This window comes from Malania oleifera, chromosome 1 (assembly GCF_029873635.1).
Source record: "Malania oleifera isolate guangnan ecotype guangnan chromosome 1, ASM2987363v1, whole genome shotgun sequence".
Lineage (NCBI taxonomy): Eukaryota > Viridiplantae > Streptophyta > Magnoliopsida > Santalales > Ximeniaceae > Malania > Malania oleifera.
In genome coordinates, this window is record NC_080417.1 from 125,964,015 (window position 1) to 125,988,845 (window position 24,831).

The following is a 24,831-nucleotide window of genomic DNA, read 5'->3' on the forward strand; positions in this document are numbered from 1 at the left end:
TATTGATGATATACTAGTGTATTCGAAGAGCCCAATGGAGCATGAGGAACATCTGAGGATAGTGCTTCAGGTGTTGAGAGAAAAGAAGTTATACACGAAGCTCAAGAAGTGTGGCTGGAACAGGTTACTACACATTATATCTAGGGGTGGTATTTCTATTGATCTAAGTAAGATTGAGGTAGTAGTAGACTGGGTACGACCAAAGAGCATGGACGAGATTAGGAGTTTCCTGGGATTAGCTGGATACTACCGTAGGTTTGTTGAGGGCTTCTAGACTATTAGGATTATTGACAAGATTGACTAGGAAGGGAGTGAAGTTTGAGTGGTCTGATAAATGTGAACAGAGCTTCCAAGAATTGAAGCAGCGACTCATCATTGCGCCTGTGTTGACGATTCCTTTAAGAGAAGAGGGGTTCATAATTTACATTGATGCGTTCCATAAAGGGTTCGAATGCGTGTTGATGTAGCGAGGGAGAGTGATATCCTATGCCTCACGATAGTTGAAAGAATATAAGAAGAACTACCCTACCCATGATCTAGAATTGGCAGCGGTGGTTTACACGCTGAAGATTTTGAGGCATTATCTATATAGGGGTAGGTGGGAGATATTTACTGACCATAAGAGCTTAAAATGTTTCTTCACGCAAAAGGAATTAAATATGAGGCAGAGAGGATGGCTAAAGCTAATAAAGTATTATGACTGCACTATCAGCTACCACCCAGGAAAGGATAATGTGGTTGCTGATGCTTTGATCTGGAAATGAGTGGATTCATCTGTGTCTGCAGTGGAGATTCAGCATCCAATCCAGATGAATCTAAAGAGGCTCGGTGTGGAGCTAGTAGAGGGCGATCATGACTCACTCGAAAAATGAGCAGCTCGAAAGCTATCCCAAGTATAGGAGTTACGTCGTGTGATATTAAGCCCAAGGGCTAGATTGTCTCCTTAGGGAATGCATTTTAATCTCAAATTTTACGTTCTTCCAATCGAAATTAAATAGGTACTGAACTCAATTCAGATTCAGGATCTCAAGATTGTTCAATTTCACTTTTGACAAATTAAATAACACGCAATTTAAACCCTAAAACTAACATTCACTAAATTAAAAAGCAAGAATGAAGACCCTAATCTACTTAAGGAAACATCGAAACACGCTCTAATTAAAAATGGTCACATTAATCATGGAATTAAAGCATGTAATGGAAACTCAATCAGATTCAAAGCATACAATAAAAACAAAGACTTTAACACAAATCAAGAACCCGAACCAAAATGTAAATACATAAAATAAAATAAAATAAAAAATCTAAGCTTGAACAATACCAAAAAGTAAAAGTATGAACTTTAACAAAAAGGAACCTAACTAAATCGAGCTTCAACAAAAAGACTAGATTTTTGGAAAAAAACTTCAAAACAAGAACACTTTTTTTTCTTTTTTTCTTTTTTATATTTTATAATTTTTTTTCTTTATTACTATTTTTCAAGAAGTAAAACGGAATTCAAATTGAAAGAACGATAAAAAAAACACTAATCTAAATATAATAATAACTTGAATTAAAAACAAGATAAGTAAATAAAAAGAGAATTAAACTTCAAAAGAAATTAAAACCACTTGAACAAATATTCAAATAAACTCTTCAAGAATTTAATAAATAACTAAATAAAAAAACAAAACATTCAATTGCAATTGAAATTAAACGGAAGAAAAGAAAAGAAGAAAGAGGAGAGAAAGAGAGAGCAAACAGAGCAGCAGTAGCTGCTGGTATTGCGGGAACAGATGGCCTCTACTGGTGTTGAAGCTGGCTGTGCAGAGGACTGAGGAGGACTGCTATGGTGGTGTGTCACGAGTTGGTATTGCTATGATGACCGAGGGAAGCTGTGCTGCTAGATGGTGTGTAGGGAGTGTGGCTCTGTTCTGGAAGAGGTCTCGGCCTGCTGCTGTGGAGGAGCTGGAGGTCGGGGCTGCTTGGTGGAAGGCACTCGAAGAGGGCTACTGTATGTGGGGGCTCTTGCAGAGGAGTTGATCTGTTGCAGCAAATAAATAATCTGGTGGTGCTCAGGTTGGTGGCTGTCCTCTGGTGTTGTGGAGCAGCTCTGCTGATATGGCTGGTATGAAGGGTGGCAACAAGGCTCGGGGCAGACAGCAAGTGGGAGGAGCACAGAGAATGAGAGGAAGAGGAGAACAGGGAAAGGAGAGAAACTGAGAGAGAAGAGGAACAGAGAGCAAGATTGAATGAGAGAACAAAGGAACAAAGGGAGAGATAAGTGAGGGCAAAACAAGCTAAAGAAGAAGAAGAAGAAGAAGAAGAAGAAGAAGAAGAAGAGGAAGAAGAAGAGAGAAGAGGAGCGACGGGGCTATGCTGGAGGAGTTTAAAAAGAAAAAAAAGAAGCCCTAGGATCCAACGTGGAACAACTCGACCCGGCCATGCATGGCCGGGTCACATCAAATATCCATCCAAACATATATATTTTTTCATTTTTTATTGTTCTCTGTTCGTCTCAGATCTGACTCTTATGGAGCTCGTATCTCATAAAATTCAAAACATAAAAGTTGTAGATGATCCTTTCCTCTTTCTCCAGAAATTTGAATCGTCTCGATCGGAGTTCGAATGAAAAAGTTATGTACAAAATACGAACAGGTGTCGGTTTTGATTCCCGGGAATTTTCCTGCAACAAAAAATTACCAAAACTTCATAAATAATGCAATAAAATTCAAGAATGATGATTTTGGCATTTTATTAAAATATTAAAAAATTTTGGACATTTAATTAAAAATATAAACCGTAAAGCTCGGGTTAATCATCCAATTACGCAGTTTCGGTGCGTAATCAGATCACCAGACGGTTATTGCTAACTTGATTTTGCAGCCAACTCTACAAGAGAAAATTAAATAAGCTTAGTGGAATGATGCAGAACTAGTAGAGCTTATGGGGAAGGTACAGGATGGTCAAGAAACAAAGTTCAACATCTTAGATGATGGAGCCTTGAGGTTCTATACCAAGTTATGCGTTCCTGCAAATCCTGAGATCAAGAAGGTCATTCTGAAGGAAGCACATCAGTCCCTATATAATGTACATTCAGGTAACACTAAAATGTACAAGGATATTCGAGAGTCCTTCTGGTGGAGCAACATGAAGAAGGAGATAGCCCAATATATGGATCAGTGTTTAACGTGCCAGCAAGTGAAAGCTGAGCATCAGAGACCCAAGATCATTGCAGCCACTTCACATTCTTGAGTGGAAGTGAGAGCATATAGGCTTGGATTTCATTACAGGATTATCGTCGGCGTTGCATGGACAGGACGTAATCTGGGTAGTGGTGGATCAATTAACAAAGACTGCACACTTTTTGCCGATCAGAGTTAGCTACTCCATTGACAAATTAGCTGAGTTATATATCTAGGAGATAGTTAGGCTCCACGGCATCCCAGTGTCCATAGTTTTAGACAGAAACACACGGTTCACATCTCATTTTTGGAAAAGTTTGCAAGGGGCCATGGGTTCTCAGTTGTCGTTCAACACAACTTTTCATTCTCAGATAGATGGGCAGACAGAGAGGACGATACAGATTTTGGAGGATATGCTGCGAGCATGTGTGTTGGACTTTGAAGGTCGTTGGATACAGTATTTGCCACTGGTCGAGTTTGCATATAACAACAACTACCAAACCAGTATTGAGATGGCACCGTATGAGATGCTGTATGGCAGGAGGTGCCGATCCCCGTTATACTGGAATGAGATTGCGGAGAGACAAATATTGGGGCCAAAGCTAATGCAGTAAACTCAGAATAAAGTTAGACTCATCAAAGATAGGATCCGAACAGCACAGAGCCGGCAGAAGAGTTATGTAGATACTCATCGGCGAGAATTGGAGTTTGATGCAAGAGATCACGTATTTCTAAAGGTGGCACTGATGAAGGAAGTTATGAGGTTTGAGAGGAAGTGTAAGTTGAGCCTTGGGTATATTGGACCATTCGAGATTCTTGAAAGAGTGGGTCCAGTTGTCTATCGATTGGCATTACCACCAATCCTATCTAGGATCCATGACATATTCCACGTTTCTATGCTGAGAAAATACGTCCTAGACCCCTCCCATGTGATCAGCTATGAAGTTCTGGAGTTTGGTGATACTTTAGCTTATGAGGAAGTGTCAGTGCATATTCTTGACTGGAAGAAACAAGAGTTACGCACGAAGAAGATTCCACTGGTAAAAGTTTTGTGGCGCAATCGTGCCATTGAGGAGGCTTCTTGGGAACTATAGGATCATATGCGCCAAAGATATCCACACTTATTCAATCGAGTTTAGAATTGAGCCAGTCAGAATAAAAGGAATAATATTGTGTATTTGTATTTGTATAGTGTAACGTAGGATAGATAGAGTTTTTAGTTTTGAAACGTGAATGGCTTTGGGAGAATTTTGATTAGTTGTAATCTCCCAAAACCCTCTTTGTAACCACGGTGTTCCTCTGTCATAAGTGAGGGTAATTAATAAAATTAGAAGTGTTTTCTCTAAGAATGGGAAGGAGACGAATAGCAAATTTCAAGGACAAATTTTTTATGAGAGGAGAATGTAATAACCCCAAAAATAATTATATAAGATTAGTGGGGTGATTCCCAAAAAAAAAATTAATTAATTAAATTTATTTTAAAAAAAGAAAAAAATAATTAAAATTTATTCTTATTTTTATTAATAAAATATATTATTGTTAATATTTATTATTATTATTATTATTATTATAACAACAATCCTCCTAAAGGATTTCAAATCAAAGGAAAAAGGAGATGTAGAGAGGCATCCTGTGCAAAACACCCCCCCTCAGTCTCTCTCTCTCTCTTCTTGTTCTCTCTCCCTCTCTCCTCAGTTCCATGATGGATACTCGCCCGATCGAAAAACAAAAGATACCGTTGGACTCCATTCTCCGCTGCCGTCATTTCTACAAGAGCGGATTGGTTGTAGGAGTGGTGTAGGCATATCTCCTGAGGTAAGCTAATTTCCACTTTTATCTCAATTTCTTGCGAATTTTAAGTTCAATCGACGATCGGACTCCACCACGAGTATCTAGGGATAATTCTCTACAAGTCTAGTGGAGCAAATTTCTCGTGGGGTCGTCGTGGGCATAACCCCAAATTTGGGATAAGGGGGTTATTAAGGGGCTAATTGCTATTTAATTAGTGTTGATTTAGAAATGCTAGAATATTGAGCATCTGAGGTTGAAATAGAATTTTCAAAATTTAGGGTCCGGGTGAGTGCTGCGGGTGTAATTTCGGGACCCCTAAACATAGTTTAGAAAATTAAGTGAGGGTGTTAAATATTAGTTTAAATGTTAATTTGGGGTATATGGAGCCTAGGGATGGTTAGATGGGTATTATTTTGGGAAAATGAGTTAATTAATCTAAAAAAAATTCAAATTGTAGGATTTGAGTTTCGGGCGCCAAAGGCGTAGGATCTGAGTTTTAACGAGACTATTAGTAAGCCAAGTAAGAGGAATAAATTATAACAGTATTTTTAAAGCTACTATTTGAATTAATATGTGAAAATAAGCATATGTTATTTTGTCTGAAAATTATTATGGCATAAATATCAGATAAATTGTGTGACATTTGAGTAATATTAAACTGTGATATTTTGGAGTGTGAAATTAATATATTATAAATATTAGATGAAAAATGTGTGGCATATGATGTGTATTGAAAAATGTGAAATATAACGATGAGTAATTTCTGAGAAAATATTGAAATGAGAATTATTGATGTGATTAGTGGAAAATAATGAAATATGGTATTTATATGTGAGTATAAATTATTTGCATGAAAAATGAGATTTTGCAAATTACTCATATGGGTATTTTGAGAAATGTTGAAATACGTGAAATATGATATATACTATTATAAGATGATGAAATGTGCACAGAAAATGATGAGAACATTTATATTGAGATGAATTGAGATATGATGATATGAGATTAATGATGTGTATATGTAAATATTGAAACGTGAAAATGAGAACGTGAATTTTGAAACATATATATTGAAATGTGATTGATGAAATGCCAATACCGCATAATGATTGCGAGTATGTGGTAATGATAATCCTGATGGATGGTTATGGAAACCCTAATGATGGGTTGTGATATTGAGCACGATACCATTGTTAGTAGTGTAGTACAACCACATGGACTCTTGGAGCGTGTAGTGTGACAGTCAACTGAGCTGTTTTATAGAGTTGTTGTGCCCCCTGAGTCCGGATCAGGGATATACGCCGGCCAATCATACTATAGACGCGAGATATGTGATATGATATTTTGATCTAACCGGGTCGGCCAACCGCGGTTAGATCTAGCCTTCGGTCCATACAACCTTGACCATGGGGGGAAGCATGGCGTCGAGAGAAAGATCCTCAGGGTGGCCATGAGTTATAGATGCGATTTTGGTACTAAATAGCAAGAATACTCATAAGCCGAATAGTAAATTAGAAACGGAAAGTGAAAGAATGATAAAATGGGCTAAAATGAGAAATGAAAGAAATAATGGAAATTAAGAAATAGAGAATGATAAAATTGAGAAATGGAACTGTGTGAGTTAACAATATAAATAATTAAGTTGAAATGAAAATCTCTGCCTGAGGGCTTACTGAGTAAGGTGAGTACCCTGATAGGTATCAGATGTGGCCATTCCTGGCAGCATAACGTGTTAGGGCAGAGGCAAATTACCTGTATGGGCAAGTAATCTTCTATATTCTTAGGAACTTCACGAGTAAATATGTGTTGAGAATGATTGAATTTTAGAAATGGTTTTAAGCTTATAAAAGCTTGTATTGTATATCTATATAATTATAAGAATATATTTATCCGTGTATTTTTCTCAGATAAAATGTTGATTTGAAAAGTAAATTGTATTATAACTGGACTCATATGGCCACATACTGTAAATAATTTATTCCTGCTTACTGAGATATATCTCACCCAAATTATCTAAATTTTTCAGGGAACCGGGATAGGCCAGGTGATAGAACTCTGGGACCATAGGGAGTTGAGACCTTGTCACACAGGGTGAGTTCTTGGACTAGGGAGGTGTAATTCCCCTAGAGTTAAGTTATTTTTGGGTATATGATTGGTATGTACATATATGTATGTTGATACTCTGGGTATTGTATACTAGTTGTTAAGTATATACTATCTTCCGCTATTAGGTTATATAAATAAAATGACTTTTTACCCCGTACCCAATGCGGGTCGGGTCGTATGAATGGTAGTAGGGTTGTTGACATGGCTGATTTGTGAATGTTGTGGATGACAGGTGAATATTTATTTTTTATTATTTTAAAAAAATTGTACGAAAATCGGGGCGTCACAGCTCATCTTCATTACGGTGGCCTTATCCAGCAGTTCTAAAAATGTTATACTTGTAAAACTGCCACCTGCTCATAAATTTCCTTCTCAAGCCTCTCTCAAATTCCTTTGCCTTTTTCGCCTCATCTGGAACCATGTACGGGTCAAAGCAGGACAGCTCAACAAACTTTGCCGCATATTGTTGAACCGTCAAGTCCTCTTGGGTCAAATTCTGAAACTTCTCCACCTTAGCTTCTCTAGTGGTGATGGGGAAGTATCGATCAAAGAATATTTCCTTAAACCGGCTCCAGGTCATGGCTACTAGTGCTAGTCTTTGCTCCTCTAGTAATTTCACAGTTGTCCACCACCGCTCAGTCACACCTATCAACTTGAATATGGCATAAAGAACTCTCTATTCATCAGTATAGCACAGCACTATCAATATTTTCTCAATCTCTTGGATCCAATTATCTGCTATAGTTAGGTCAGCTCCCCCTGAGAAAGCGGGAGGATTCATACGAGTAAACTGTATGATCGTGTAGCCCTAATCAGCTGGTGGGCAGTCATGTTCCTTAGAACTCCATGCTAATCTGCCATAACTTGCTGAGCCACACTATGCATTACCTGATTAGAGTCACTGCCACCCATACTGGAGGCCCCAACATCGCCACTACCTCTAGCGTTTACGTTGTTACCTCCAAGGTCCATCCTGAAATTAGGACAAAAAACAACCTTAGAATCTTATATCATAACACGATCCATGTACTTATCTAACTAAGAAACCATAAAATATCCTCATATAACCATTCAACAGATATCCATGATCCCAATTTAAGATTCAGTCCTATAGCTTAGAAACAAAACCCCGACGATAATTTACCATGACACTCTAGGAAAATCACAAAAACAACCATGGAATTCATGTCTCCAGGTTGCGAGACGAACCCTCAAATTCCTTTTTATCCTCCAATGATTGCTTACTAAAATCATGATCTACCCATTTCCTACCCTCATCAAGATCCATTTCTATACTTTGATATTGTTATCCGCTGAAGTCTACAGAACCTAACAACCTAAGCTCTAATACCAAATTATGACGAACCAAAAATCCTACTATATTTTTTTTCCACATATTAAACTCCGATACCATGTTATAATATCCCGAACCCTAAATGGGTACCGGGCTGACCTGTTCATCACATATATCTACCATATAGCAGAATCATACACCTAATATCCCAGATACAATACAAGAGCACTAATGTCATCATAATTACATAAGTTACTCTCCAAAAATAACACTACAATACGACCCCCAAATGTATAAAAAAATATCACTATATACATAACCGATCTCACCAGCACTTACTTTAAATAATACTATCTATGTCTTGTCCTGTAGCTTTAGGCTCGATCCCCTCATGGTCCTTAAATGTTGATATATTTATTAGAGTGAGACACCTCTCAGTAAGATGGAATAAATTATTGTCAGTGTGTGGCAGATGAGTTTTACATATTTAAACATAGCTATTAATTAAATTGTAACTGAAAAGCATTTGTATAACAATCATAACTCACACCTATACATTTTAAAGTACATATTTTCTACTCAAACATACTTTAACGTAATAGATAATTTTGTTTTCATAAAACTACATATATATACATAAGATACTTCATTTTCTTTCCCTTTATGGTTCTAGCATAACATCATGAATTAACCTCGCATGATCAAGTTGTGCGGACCGAGGATTAGACTTAACCATGGTTGACCTACCAGGCTAAGTCAAACATAACATAACTACGCATAATTGTCCACCCAACTTGGTCCTCCTATCCTACACTTCTCAACACTTCCCAAGTCGGCACACAGTGGGTATCCTATGCTTCTCAACACTTCGGGGCTAATTAGCTTCGATACCGACACTTTCTGAATAGTGTGGCAGCACTGCCGGCTATATACCCAACCTGATCCGCCCATCCTACTCTTCTCTACACTTCTCGAGTCGACACACAAAGAAACTACACTGTCTGATCTTGCTAGCTAGCTACGGTACCGTGCTCATAACATAATTAGTCCATTAGGGTTCTAATATCTTATAGTACAATTTATGTAACATATTTGTAAACATAATCTTATTTCATAATCATCGGTTCATAATCATCATATCATATCGGTATAAAATCGTAATGTACTGCCATAGTATAAAATCGGCATAACATATCATACTCGGCTTAAAGCCGTCATTTCATAACATAAATCTATCATGTCATATTTATGCATAAAACTGCCATATAAAATTCATCATATTTTCATCATATTCGTATCATTCTGAAATTAGTATAAAATAATATACATAACATTTCATGTACTCATTATAAAATCATAATCTGCTGTGTATCATCATAAAATATTCTAATTGTAATTGTAGAGTCATTTCTCATGCCACACAATTTGAGTAAAAATTTTTAATATAATATTTACCCAGGAAAAATATAGATTTTGCTGAAAAATAATATATAACCTTTTCTAGGATTTTCTCAAACACATAATACCAGCTTTTTCCCCAAATACACATTTAATAAATAAACCATAATTTTCATACTCAAATTACTCAAAAAACTATGTAGAATATTCCAATAATCACATATTATGATTTAATCGGGTGAATTTCAAAAATAACTGACATAATTTATTCCCCTTATTTTATACCAAGAGTGGTGTTTAGGATCCCCAAATCACGAATCTGCTCCTATTAAAATGACGAGGATCGAAGCTAGGACCCCGTGATAGTGTTCGTTTCTCGATTGGGCTTACGAATGGAGGACAAATCTAGAGAGAGAGAGAGAGATGGGCGAAGGAGAGAGAGTGAGAGAGTTGGTGCAAGGGGGGTTTCTGTGAATTGGATTTCAATTCCAATCTTCCTAATTGTTCAGGAAGATTGGATTATGTGTGTGTGTGTGTATATATATATATATATATATATTATAACATTATAATATTAATATATTAATATATTTTATTATATTATTTAATTAATTAATTTTTTTAAGGATCATTCCACTAATCTTGTATAACTATTTTTGGGGTCGTTACATTTGCTGCTATCATAACATCAGCACGATATCATGTACTACAGTCGAATGTAACTTTTGACTTTTTTGTATTTTTGTTATCTAAATAAATGGAATTTCTGCATTTTAATTTGAATTTGTATAATGTATTTTTATTTGAATTTGTATAATGTATGCAAAAATATAATTATAGATTTTTACAGGAATTAATGAATAAAAAAATTATTTATTTTAAATTATTAGTGACAGTTTTAAAACCGTCACTAATAATTAATTATTAGTGACGGTTCTGAAATCGTCACTAATTGACCATTTTTAAGTATTAGTGAATGTTTCAAAATTGTCACTAATAGTAGAATATTAGTGACGAATTTCAAAAGTATCACTAATAATAGCGTCACTATAAATTATATATTTTCTCAACTCAAAATCGTCACTAAAGCTTAAGTATTAATAATGGTATTAAAACTATCACTAATAACTGCTCCTGTGAGCATTAGTGACGATTTTAATATTGTCACTAATAATATACTATTAGTGATGAATCTAAAACTATCACTAACACTATGGCTTTAGTGACGATTTTGAGTCTAGAATATATAGAATTTATAGTGACGGTTATAATCCGTTACAATTACCCTATTATTAATGCGTTTTTAAAATTCGTCACTAATAAGTATTAGTAACCGTAGATGTGACAACTAATTCAAAACCGTCACTAATACTATTAGTGACACTTTTTTTATTATTAGTGACGATTTTTATCCATCACTAATAACCTTATTTTTTATAGTTAGATGTGGGAAAAATCACAAAACAACTTAATGTATTACATAATAATTATATATTTGCATGTAGGTAGGGTAGGAATAAGTATAGTGTTGTGTGGATGGTCACCTTTATTACGAAATTTATGAAATATATATAAGAACACTTATATTATTATTATTTTATTATATATTTCTATAATATATGTCAATTAAAAATATTATTTTATATATGTATATTAGTTTTGTCCTCGTCTGTTTATTTTATGAAATTCCACTTTGAGTAAATATATTTGTGGGTATTACACTGACAGTTATCCGAAGGACGGGACAATAAGGTAGGTTCTTCAGCTTGCACCATCGACGAGGATTTGACGCTAGGGTTTGTGATCGATCATCTCTTGGTTCTTCCAACAGCCTCATGTGGTACAACTGATCGCTCTTTGGTCTTCCTCTTTGCTATATTTCCAGTGTGAATCTCGCTTTGAAATTAGGTGACTTTGGAATCTGTTGTGCTTTGAAAATGATTGTTTGATAGTTTTTGTGAGGGATTCCGTAATTACAAACAGAAGCTGACATTCTCTTTTACGGTAGAATCATTTATGTTTCTTCTCCTGCGGATCGTTTATATAATTATGTTGTAACATTATTACCTGCTGAGTACCATGAATCTAGTTGAGAAGTTCTCTCCCAAGGGAATGGAAGGGAATGAAGAACCCTCAATTCGGATTCTCCTCATAAAAAAAAAAAAAAACATGAACCCCAACCCAAACGAAACATGGTTCTGAAAATTAAAAGAATCATACACATGTTCACTACCCAAAAAGGATTGAAAAAAAAAATTCTTGGGAAAAGGGATGAAGGAGGGTGATCAACTGATCCTAGAGTCTGATTCGGCTGAGGTGGCAATTAATGTAGTCATACAGTGAGTGACAAATAACCATCCATGTGTGCCTGTGGTTCATTTATGTAGAACACGTTGGAAGGATTGGGAAGTGCACATTGTCCATGCATGCCAGAGAACGGCTTTGTTGTAGTTAGGTTTGCAAGTTTAGCTATTGAACTCTGGAGTGGCATCCACATATTTTATTCCCATCTTTAGCTGTGATGAAGGCCATTATTGATGATCTATGGGGGCAACTTGCCCTAGATGTATTTTGTAGTTTTCTTTCTCTTGTTTGGGCTGTTAAGCCCCTTATTAGACACCCCCATCCCCTGCAACAGAAAAAAAAGAAAAAAAGGAGAAAGAAAACAATATTTGCTAGAGAATCACATTGTGGCCTTTTTTTTTTTTTTCGGTGTCTTAATGTTTTCTTTTTTTTCGATGATATAAAAAAGGGTACAGCGTCAAACATGGATACTTTGTCAATGTCTTCTACATATGATGAAACACCCATTTCCTTGTTCAGCCTCCTCTCCCCAAGTAACATAATGATGACAAATGTGATCACTTCCTTCATTTGCAACATTAGCATCCAAAACCCATGCCACATGGAAGGTTCCCTTCATAGTAATGTGTTCTCTTGTACTCTGTGATAGTTATGGTATATCAGTAGCATGTTTATGCGTCCTTTGCTAAACCACAGAAACCTAGAACTTCTTTCTGGTGTCCCATGGAAGCTTCCCCTCTAGATGAATGATTTGCAAATTATTATCAGTTCTTTCAGGCAGTGCCTACTGTAGAAGTAGAGGTCTAAAAGGGCGCTGCTTCTAAACAAATTCCAGGCTTCCCATAGTTTCATGTGTGTCAAGGTTTGTAAAATTTTTGTGCTTCTCAATCATATTTGCGTTGATTAAGAATTTTATTTCAATATACATGCTGGAGGTGGAAAATAAATCTATTATACTGGCACTGCTTTCTACATTATATCTGTCAAGTTGCTACATTAAAATTAGTTTTTGCAATATATATGAACGAAACAGAAACCATATCTTCAACATTAAGATTAATTTTCTAAGGTAAGACTTAAGGGAGCCCTAAGTACAGTCTCCAGTCTGAACCATGGAAAATGTACCACTAAACTGCAGTTGCTGTTCCTTTAGTAAGTTTTGGGAATAAAGGAAGCAAATATGTTCAGCAAAACGTACAACCCAAACTGCATGTGTATTTTAGATCATAGTCCGTTTTGTCCTGAGATATTCATGATTTTCGAGTTAGAGAAAAAAGATGATCCAGAAAAAAAAACAATTGGTCTATCTAAGCCCCACATAGTTGGATACTGTCATAAGTTACTAACTCCAATATTATTATTTTTATAATTAGTTGGAAGGTTAATGAGCTTGGACTACACAATGAGAGATATCCCTTCTCTCATCCCTCACAGGATTTGAACATGAGACCTCCAACATGAAGTACCAAGATTTAACCTTTGGGATGTGTCCCAAGGTTGTTAGGATTGGGATCCTACGGTCTGAAGGATCAAATCGTGGATTGTAAGATTCTATCTACAATGTAAAATAAATTATGATTTCATATATTTGGCATTTTTTGACGACTCTCAATAAAATAATCCTAAAAAACTTGTTAGTAGGTTTAAGAAATTAAAAAAAAAAATTGAGGAATGTAGCTTGCCAGCTAGCACCTAGCAGGGTTTTCCTTCAACAAATTTGACCATGAAAAAAATCTTAATAGTCTGAAAATACAAATTGCTCTGCAAAGGCGAGACTAGCTTATTTATTTAATTATTGTAATTAAAAAGAAAAGCAAAAAGAATGAAGAAAAAATAGAAAAAGAAATTGCTAATCTTAATTCAGTAAACTAATGTAAATTTCTCAGCTTTTGTGGTTTTGTCATCTGATCATGAGAAGAAGAAGAAGGAGAAGGAAAAAAGAAGAAGAAAAGGAAAAGCTTTTTGTTGAAGGAAGAACTTTTTGTTAGTTGCAAATAAAAGAAGAGGAAAAAGAAAGCTATTTGCTTTCTGCTTTGGGGAAAAAACATACGTCTTTGGCTCGTCAAGAATGAGAGGAAAAAAACAAAGATAATACGTAACTGCTGCAAACCTGTAACTTTAAGCTCTCAGCCTGACTATGCAACTCCCTATTTGTTGAAGTTCAGGCTCTCAACTGGCCTTGATTGTTACTGGAATAGTCCGAGGCTACTAATAGACAACTTAGGATCTGCCTATCAAGAATTGTAAGCTCTCTAAGAGTTTTCAGTTTTGAAGGAAGGGAGCTTTCAAGAGATGTTCAGCTGCTATATTTGACTTGAATTGAACAAATCCTAAAACGTGCTCATTATTTTGTGCTAATTTTGAGGCATTTGAGCCAGCTAGACCAAATTTTGTGTATATTGCAAAAGTAAAGTGTTTGGACCAATAAAAATATATACTGGGCCTTTTTCTTTAGAACCCTAAATGGGAAAAATCTATATTCTATTGCACAAGTAGGATTGGTAGGATCGCAATCCTAAGATCCGAACGATCCAGATAGGATCCTACCAAGATGTTACCAGGATCCTACTTGATTAAGATTCTACTTAAGATCCGGATCAATTAAGCAAGTTTGGATCCTAGGATCTTAGGATCGCATGATCTAGATTGAGATTTTGATAACCATGATGCATCCCATAGGGGACCAATGTTAACCTAATTAAATAACAAAACATTATAGTTCTATAAGATAATAATTTTAGTCATAAGTCAGCAATTCTACTCACTACAATAGAACCCAAGTCATTTTGTCACGAAATGTTGCATCACTCATTTGGTTTTAGTAGCATATTTTTTCTCTTATGACCAACTAATATTATATTCTTACAGCACCTATCAACTAATTTTTTGGTCTTAACATTTCAAATTCGCATGGCATCAAGGTAAGATTTTCCACTAAGCTTGCGAGCAAAGAGTCCGTCATAGTAATTGCGAACTCCCACTCTCTTAAACTGCGCTGGTGTCTGTTCAGTAATCAGGCTGGGTGCTGGTCCTATTTCACCCTCAATTCTTGCAGTATGAAATGTGGCTATGGAGAGCCTTTCTTTTGTAGAGTTTACTATTACTCGATGCTCTATGCTACGATATTCCCCATTGGTCACAATCTGCCATTGCATACAGACACTAATATCACTAATTTTTCATTAATCTATAGTTTAGGAAGGAAAAGGGCTGAAAACATAGTTTTTATAATTATATGATTTGAATCAATTCAACCCCAAAATGAGTCAAATCGCATAAAAGAATTGAGGAAGTACCTGAATCAATTGATTCACATGCAAATCAATATAAATTGATTCAGTCATCTGCAGTAGTTGAGTCATATTCCAAAAATAAAAATCCTTTTTTAAATTTTCACAAGTCATTTCTTTCCTATGGCAGTTCCATGTTGAAAGACAATAGGAAACCACAATGTTGGCCTTATCTTCAAGGATTTTTAGCAAACGAGAATTTTGGGCTTTGTCTCCACTGTTGGGCAGACTGTTCTGTCATTGAGAAGAAAGTGTCATTCTGCTGTAGTACTGATTGGCTGGAGCTGTTTTGAAGTTTGGTAGAGTTCTCAACATGCAGTAGCTAGTTTCTATTAGTTTTTTGAGTAGTTTTTCTTGCTTTTTAGCTCATAGAGAAACCATACGATATGCAAAATACAATTTTTTAACACCATGAAGTTCAGTTTTTAAGTACTTTTCTTGATTCTTTCCCATATTTTTACATTCTATCTTAGTTGTTTTAACTCTGAAGCATTTAATATGAATCAATATTTTTTTTCAGTTTTCTAAGATTTGTATACGAAGTATAAAAAAATAATAAAAATTTATTTTCCCAATTTCTCATACAAATTTAGGGAACTCAGAAAATATGGGTGCTTTTCTGTAATTATTTGTAACTCTGAAAAAAAAAAAAAAAATCCTAGTTTCCATGAGTGAACAGGGCCTCAGATTATCAGTGAATCAATTTTTGTCAGGGAGGTATCTACATGTGAGAGAGATTTTACAGTTCATTGGTTTGAAAACCCAACAAAAAAGGCAGGCCATGGAAGTGTGTAGATATATCTTCATCAGAATTTCTTATCATGGGGTATAAGGTAAGGTTATGGTATATGTTGGGTGGGATTTCTCTGGGCTAGAAGGAATTTTAAGAAGGGAAACTAGTGACTGGGGTATGCTGGCAGTGGGCTTTTTTTTTTTTGGGCATGGGAAATTTCGGGAGGGAGGGATTTAGTTGAGTTATTGAGGGAGTTGGGATAAGATCAGATCTTGTCCGGTGGTCTTCACTCTTGATAAAGTCCTTGTGGTGAGAAATTATTAAGTTTGGATTCCTAACCACATCATGTTTTAGGCGATTATTCACATCTTTGGCTTGTTTGTACTTGTTAGTTTTCAGTCCATTCTGATCCTCAGTTTCCCATGATCCGAATATCCGATTGGATTCTAAAGTTAACATGGTTAGGTAGCATAACATAATAACCTTTTCATGTGGGACGATGGGTGCGAGTGGGTTAGCAAGCTGAGAAGGATTTTTGGGCGTTGTTAGGGTGCAGGTTTAATATTTTCATGATGAGTTATCCAGGAGTGTTATAGGGAGATCTGAGGGTAGTCAGGATTTATTTTTTGGATATCCTGGTTCTGAGTGTTAGGAACTTTACTATGTCAAGGAATAGCTATGTCATTGTAGGGTTTGGTTGGTGGTGGTGGTTTTGGCAAAGTGTATGCAAGCAGGTTGCCAATTGAATTTCAGACATAGTGCTGATCCTAGCACATTACTGCCCCTTTATTGTGTTGGTTGCTGGTTTGCCTTGCGTCTCTAGAAGGCCCAAAAAGTGTTGTTTAGTATTGGTTGGGCTCTTTTTGATTTACCTGAGTATATGCAGAAGGCTTTTTTTTTTTTTTTTTTTTTTAAATTTTGGGAGATTCTTGGTTTCCATTTGCTTAATTGCCTCCAGGGATTGTGTTCTATTTTTTTTTTTTGTTGGGAATTATGTGAATTGGTTCTTTGGATTGTAAATGGTTTTCTGGGTTTTCTCATGTTTTCACTTGGGTTTTACTACTGTGGTGGTTTCCAATGTATGTGGATATTTTATTGTCATGTGGAAGAGGCTTTCTTCCCCAACCTTGTAGTGTCAGTAATTATTGTTTCAAATTTGAAAAGCAAGGGTGTCTTTAGGGTCTACCCCAAATAAAATTACCTCTAAGACATCTCCAATGTTGACAATGAAGGCGCCCGAGACAGGCTTCAGAGGAACCCACATGCCGTCTTTCCTAATCTGAAGACCTTCTACTTCATTTAGCTGCAGGAGAATGGTCAGACCAGTCGCATCCGAATGGGGGCTAATTCCATTGACTTGCTCCGGTTGCGGACATGCTGGGTAATAGTTCATTCTCATTGATTGGCCACCATCTTCAAACAGTTCTTTCATTTCCTCTGATTCCATCTTTAGAGCTTTTGCCATCTGTGCCAGGATAAACATGGCTAGATTGTTCACTTCTGATGAGTAATGTTCCACGGTGTCCCTGAATCAGAAACATGTTTAGGACAAGCACTAATGGTTGCATTTGCTCAAGCATGCAAATAAGCAAATAACCAAAACACAGCAACTACCTAAATGGTAGGGGGAACTTGGGAAATAAATGGGGTTTCCTCATGCTGATAGGGAGTGTCTTAATGTAGAACATGTCACCCCAATCTAGCTTCTGCTCCTCAGATACAACAAAAGCTTGTCCAAAGCCCTCTAGATCTCCTGGTTTCTGCCAAAAATTCTTCTTCTCTTCCATTGGGAGGTTGAAGAAGTCCAATATTTGTGTCTTTATGTTCTCCACCAATGAAGAGCTCACCCCATGGTTTACCAGCTGTGATAAATTTATCATGCTTAGAGTTTAAAAACAAACCAGGCCTTGTGATATTGCAAAATAGCATCTTTGCAAAGTAATTATAGTCTAAGACATCATGATTTTGCAATTTGTCAATTTGCAAATCATAAATCTTTGCATTAATAATGCCATGTTTGGAATCCCACCAGATTCCACATCCAAGGCCCTAATACTTCACGGGGCCATGAATCATTGAATCATTTTTATTGTTTACTCACTTGATCTTGACTCGTCAGTTGGTTGATGATGAGCCTTTATTTATGCTACATAATCTAAAACACTATCTGATGAAACAAATCACAAAGCCAAGTCCCTGGGGCGATTGACGCCTGTTGGTCCAAAGTGTTGGGTCCAACTCACATAAATAAAAATTAAAAATTAAAAAAAGAAAGAAAAAGGAAGCCCATGTGCTTGAAGCCCATTAGGGCAAATTAAAGGAGGCGGTAGTGTGCTGCGCTGCAACTGCGAGAGGAAAAAAAAAAAAGAGGCAGCAGCTGTTGCTTTTATGTGGGGAAGAACACTCACGGCCATCTTTATCAACTCAACCATTGGAAGGTCTTTTGTGATCCGATTTTGCTAAAATTTGGAGAGCACATTTGGGATTTTTCGACCTTCGATCTGGATGGTGGAGATCTGTTTTAGAGCTTTGGAGAACCTGATTTTGTAGTACTTACAGTAACTGCGTTCGGGTGATTTCTTTCCACTCATTCTTATTTTATCACGATTCTTTTGGGAATCCTTTTTGTTTTAAGTTTGTGAGCATTTTTTGTGATTGTATTACTATAATTTTTTGCCTCTATTATAGTGGTGATTTTATTAAGTCTTATAGGCCCTGTGGTTTTTACCCTTCACATTGAAGGGTTTTCCACGTTAAAAATCGTGTTGTTCCTATTGTGGTGTGTGATTTATTATTATCGTTGATTGGTTATTCTTGCTCGTCACAGATTTATTTTTGGGAAAGATTTATCCGTTATGCTAGTTGTCATGTTACTTTCCCAACAAGTGGCATCAGAGCTTGGTTCATATAAAATATGGAAGACAACGTAGGTACTATGTGCAAGCTCACAGCTTCAAATTATTCAGTTTGGAAATCAAAGATAGAGGATATTCTTTATTGTACGGATTTATTTGATCAGATTGAGTTTGGTAGCTATAAGCTGAAAAAACAAACTGAAGCTGACTGGAAGAAAATGCATAGGAAAGCAGTTGGCAAAATCAGACAATGAGTGGATAAGAGTGTTTTTCATCATGTGGCTCAAGAGATAGATGCCCAATTACTTTGGAATAAGTTGGAGTCTTTATGATAGAAAGACTGCTCACAACAAAACTTTTGCAATTAGAAAGTTTGTAAATTTGAAGCTTAGAGAAGGAAAATTTGTTACTGAACATTTGAATGATTTCTAGAATTTGATAAACCAATTAACTAACATGAAGATAATTTTAGATGATGAACTACAAGTTTTGTTGTTATTAAGTTCTTTGCCAGATGGTTGGGAGACTCTTGTAGTATCTCGTAGAAACTCAACCCCAAACGGTGTGTTGACTCTATTGTTTGTTAAAGATAGCTTGTTTAATGAAGAGACCAGAAGGAAAGAAATGGGTACAAATAATACCCAAGTACTTGTTACAGAAGATAGGGGGAGAAGTCGATACAAAATCAAAGGGGTAGAAGTAAAAGTAGAAGCAAGTCAAGGTCAAGATTTAAACATCTTGAGTGTCATTATTGTGGTAAAAATGGTCATATCAAGAAGTACTGTTACAAGTGGAAGAGAGAATAAAAGTAACTGCTACAAGTAAGAAAAGAAGGATCAAGATAATAATGATTGTGTTGCCATTGCTATTGGAGATGATTTGGTTCTTGTTTATGATGATAATGTAATTAGTGTTACCTGTAATGAAATTAATTGGGTGGTTGACAGTGGTGCCTCTTTTCACGTGATATCAAGGAAGGATTTCTTCAATTTATATACTTTCGGTGACTTTGGAGTTTTGAAGATGGGAAACGATGTTGTGGTACCGATAGTTGGCACTGGAACTGTTTGCTTAAAGACCAACAATGGAACATAATTGCTACTCAATAATGTCAGACATGCTCCTAGTGTTCATCTACATTTGATCTCTGCTAGAAGACTTGATGATGATGGATATTGCAACTTCTTTGGTAATGGACAATGGAGACTTACCAAAGAAAATTTTATTGTGCCCCGAGGTAATAAATTTTCTAATTTATATTTTATGAATGCTTTTATTTGCTTGAATTCTGTGAATGCAGTTGATAGCAATAGCACATCAGAATTATGGCACAAGCATCTCAGTCACATAAGAGAGAAATGATTCTATTGCTTGGCCAAGAAGAATTTGCTGTCAGGCTTAAATGGTGCAAAACTAAAAAGATGTGTTCACTGTTTGGTCGGAAAATAGAAAAGGGTTTCATTTAAGAGTCATCCTCTTTCTAGAAAAATATAATCACTTGAGTTGATTCATTCAGATGTTTGTGGCCCAATGAAGGTAAGGACACTTCATGGTGCACTTTATTTTGTTACTTTTATTGATGATCATTCAAGAAAGCTTTGGGCTTATGCTTTGAAATCCAAAGATCAGGTGCTTGATGTGTTTAAAGATTTTCAAGCTTTAGTTGAGAGAGAAACAGGAAAGAAGATAAATGTATTCGCAATGATAATGGTGGCCATTTGATGTGGCATCCGATATTAAAAAACACCTTCTAAGACTCAATTGAATGGTTTGGCAGAAATAATGAACAGAACACTGGTAGAGAGAGTCAGATGTTTGCTTTCAGAAGCAAAACTACCTGGATCATTTTGGGGGTGAGGCATTATATACTGTTGTTCATGTAATTAACTTGTCTCCTACTGTTGCGCTGCAGACTGTTGTCCCTGACAAAATTTGGTATGGGAAGGATGTTTCCTATGACCATCTACGTGTGTTTGGTTGCAAAGCCTTTGTTCATGTGCCTAAAGATGAAAGGTCCAAGTTAGATGTCAAGGCAAGGCAGTGCATTTTTATTGGGTATGGTCAGGATGAGTTTGGCTACAAGTTTTATGATCCAGTGGAAAAGAAACTTGTGAGAAGCCGTGATGTAGTCTTCATGGAGGATCAAACCATTGAAGACATTGGCAAGATAGAAAATTCTCAGTTGTAGGACAGTGATGGCTCAGTTGACTTGGATTCGATTCCTTCTGGAAATTTTCCTAATACAGTTAAGATTCGCAATTCGTATGATGATACAGAAACAGATTTTCAGAATAATCATGTGGTGGAAGATCACGAAACTATTGATGAGAAAGGTACTTCGACTATTGAAGCACCTACAACTTCATTCAAGAGGTCTACCAGAGACCGACAGCCCTCCACAAGATATCCTATAGATGAGTATGTTCTTCTAACTAATGAGGGAGAACTAGAGTCTTATGAAGAAGCAATTGAAAGTGAGTGGAAGCAACAATGGTTTAGTGCAATTGAAGATGAAATGAAATCTTTGCATGACAATCACACTTTTGAGCTGGTAAAATTACCTAAAGGTAAGAGAGCTTTGAAAAATCGGTGGGGGTCTAGAGATTAAAACAAGAAGAGAATTCTTCACTCCCACAGTACAAAGCTAGATTAGTTGTCAAAGGCTTCAGTCAGAAAAAGGGGATTGATTTTGGGGAGATTTTCTCACCGGTAGTGAAAATGTCGTCAATTCGTGTTGTTTTGGGGTTGGCTGTAAGTCTTGATTTGGACGTTGAGCAAATGGATGTGAATGCTTTCCTCCATGGCGATCTTGAGGAAGAAATTTATATGAACCAGCCTGAGGGTTTTGTGATGAAAGGTAAGGAGAATTATGTTTGCAGATTGAAGAAAAGCTTGTATGGCCTAAAAGAAGCTCCTAGACAGTGGTATAAGAAGTTCGAGTCTGTCATGGTTCAACGAGACTACAGGAAGACAACTTCAGACCATTGTGTGTTTGTTCAAAAATTCTCTAATGATGATTTCATTATTTTGTTTCTTTATGTTGATGACATGCTCATTATTGGTCACAATGCTTCTAGAATTGACAAGTTAAAGCACGTGTTGAGCAAGTCTTTTGCCATGAAAGACTTGGGACCAGCAAAACAGATTCTTGGTATGAGAATCTCACAAAGTGCTAAGAAGTTATGGCTATCTCAGGAAAAATATAAAAATATATTGAGAAGGTAATTAAACTGTTTCACATGGAAAAAGCCAAAGTGGTAAGTACTCCTCTTGCTACACATTTCAAGTTAAGTAGTAAACAGTCTCCTTCTAATGATGAAGAAAAGAGAGACATGGAAAGTTTTCCATATGCATCTGCAGTTGGTAGCTTAATGTATGTCATGGTTTGCACAAGGCTAGATTTAGCTTGTACAGTCGGTGTAGTTAGTAGATTTCTCTTTAATCCAAGTAGAGAGCATTGTAATGCTGTGAAATGGATTATGAGGTATCTCTGTGGTATAGCTGCTTTGAAACTCTGTTTTGGTTTTGAAAAACCTGTTCTAGTTAGCTATACAGATTCAGACATGGCTGGAGATTCAGACTCGAGGAAATCTACTTCAGGTTATTTGATTACCTTTGCAGGGGGAGCTGTGTCTTGGAAATCCAGGTTGCAAAAATGTGTTGTTTTGTCAACTACAAAAGCTAAGTTCATTGCAACTACTGAGGTATGTAAAGAGTTATTGTGGATGAAGAAATTGATTCGTGAACTTGGATTCACTCAGAAGAGGTATATGTTATTTTGTGATAATCAAAGTACTATTCATCTCAGTAAGAATTCAACTTTTCATGGTAAATCAAAGCATATTGATGTGAGATATCATTGGATTCGAGATGTCTTAGATTTTAAGTTACTTGAACTTGAGAAGATCCACACTGATAAGAATGCTGCTGATATGATGACAAAGGTGGTGCCTCGTGCGAAGCTTGAGTTGTGTGTCGAGACAGCCAGTATCAAAATTGTTTGATAATCTTAGTGAATGTCTCCTTCCTCTTATGAGCTGGAGGGGAAGATTTGTTGGGTCTAGCCCACATAAATAAATAAATAAATAAGGGGAAGCCCATTAGGGCAAATTAAAGGAGGCGGCAATGTGCTGCTCCACAACTGTGAGAGCAAAAAAAAAAAAGGCAGCAGCTGTTGCTGCTGTGTGGGGAAGAACACTCACGGCTATCTTTATCAATTCGATGATCAGAAGGCTTTTTGTGATCCGATTTTGCTAAAATTTGGAGAGTACATTTGAGATTTGTCGACCTTCGATCTGGACCGTGGAGATCTATTTCAGAGCTTTAGAGGACCTGATTTTGTAGTACTAACAATAACTGTATTTAGGTGACTTTTTTCTGCTCATTCTTATTATATCGTGATTCTTTTGGGAATCCTTTTTGCTCTAAGTTTGTGAGCATTTTTGGTGATTTTAATTGCTGTAATTTTTTGCCTATATTATAGTGGAGATTTTATCGAGTCTCGTAGGCCTCGTGGTTTTTACCCTTCACGTTGGATGGGTTTTTCACGTTAAAAATCTTGGTGTTCCTATTGTGGTGTGTGATTTATCATTATTGTTGGTTGGTTATTTTTGCCCGTCACAAATTTATTTTTGGAAAAGATTTATTTGATGTGCTAGTTGTCTATTTACTTTCCCAACACAAATTGTACCAAAACTTGAGTTATAACATAACTTCTGTAGCAGTGTGGCACAATATGGGATGACAAATGTTGATTATAAAAAGAGGAAAAGCAAAGAAAGAAGATTCCATTTTATCAAACAGGACGATGAGGTTGAACAGACTTACCCCAAGCCAATTCCCTCAGGTCTTAAAAACTGGCAGCGCGCAGAACTTCGCTGTTTTTTTTCTTTTATTATTTTTTAAAATTTCTTGTCATACTAATAAAAATATCTTGCCCATAGACGATGATTGAACACCAATAATATGATTACAAAAAAGATGATCATCAAAAGATCTGATCCCCCCTTTATTTTTTTAATTTCACTGTATGTAAAGACTCGCATGAGATTTCAACGTTCTTTATAGATCGATACACGAGCACTAATGGAGGAGTTATGAATTGTAGGGGTAGTACCTGGAAGAAACCCCATTCTTTGGAGGCAGAGTGGAGCCTGCCCAGTTCAGAATCCATGGATTCTTCAGATAACAAGCGTTGCATGTCGATGACTGGGACTTCATGAGAGGGATCCCATTGGATAGCTTGCCCCTGCGCAGGACGGACGTATCGGGGTGGAACAGTGACGCTCGACTCCTTGGCCAGCTCCTGGACACAAGGCACAGGAAGGGATCCCCAACTCACCTGCGCAGCCGATTCAGCCGGCTCCATACTTCTGTATGGGATGGAGATATACGGCTCTTGTTGATCCTTCTTTGTATTGCTCTTGATAAAGAGCGTTGAAGATAGGGATGCTCAACAATGTCTACTCTAAATCAAACCACCATGAGTAATTTTTTGGACTGTTTTGAGTGGAATGTATTAACGATGGGCAATATTTTATGTATTCATTGACTGCTGACAAGAAAAAGAACTCAAGGTGTCTTTGTACCTAATGGTCTTTTTGTGGAGGAAGGTGTCATGTGCCAGCTAAGACCTGCTCTGTTTGTCATCTGAAATTCTATACCTATTGGAGGTTTATTGTCTTCTTGCATTTGCTCGTAGCTGGCTGGTTTACATCGTTCACCAATCACGGATTTCATATATGCTGATAAATTGCGAAATTTCTCATTCTACGGTGACTTTTTGTTCGGTTTTTTAATTTTCGGCAAATTTTCAAACAAAGAGGGGAGCCGTGGGGGCACAATATGCGAAATTTTAATAATTATGATACATTATTGTAATAATAATTCTGTTCAT

At 36.4% G+C, this 24,831-nt stretch overlaps 1 protein-coding gene and 1 long non-coding RNA gene across 10 annotated transcripts; one reads left to right on the forward strand and one right to left on the reverse strand.

Moving 5' to 3' along the window:
* Positions 1-1,597: 1,597 nt before the first annotated feature.
* LOC131156988 (protein SRG1-like) lies at positions 1,598-24,579 on the reverse strand. Of its 9 annotated transcripts, none has more exons than XM_058110807.1 (4): positions 24,052-24,579; positions 17,695-17,942; positions 17,282-17,606; positions 1,598-2,665 (listed from the first exon to the last, which is right to left on the reverse strand). In XM_058110807.1, exons 1-4 carry the CDS (start codon positions 24,301-24,303, stop codon positions 2,498-2,500), a joined length of 993 nt encoding a protein of 330 aa, XP_057966790.1. In that variant the 5' UTR covers positions 24,304-24,579; the 3' UTR covers positions 1,598-2,497. The 9 variants fall into 9 exon arrangements, with proteins under 9 accessions (XP_057966790.1, XP_057966816.1, XP_057966798.1 ...); XM_058110833.1 differs by lacking the exon at positions 1,598-2,665 and adding an exon at positions 11,938-12,382; XM_058110815.1 differs by lacking the exon at positions 1,598-2,665 and adding an exon at positions 12,425-12,697.
* LOC131157039 (uncharacterized) lies at positions 11,429-24,625 on the forward strand. Its single transcript, XR_009137199.1, has 2 exons — positions 11,429-11,593; positions 24,043-24,625. It is a non-coding gene; the product is annotated as an uncharacterized LOC131157039 (long non-coding RNA).
* Positions 24,626-24,831: the final 206 nt, after the last annotated feature.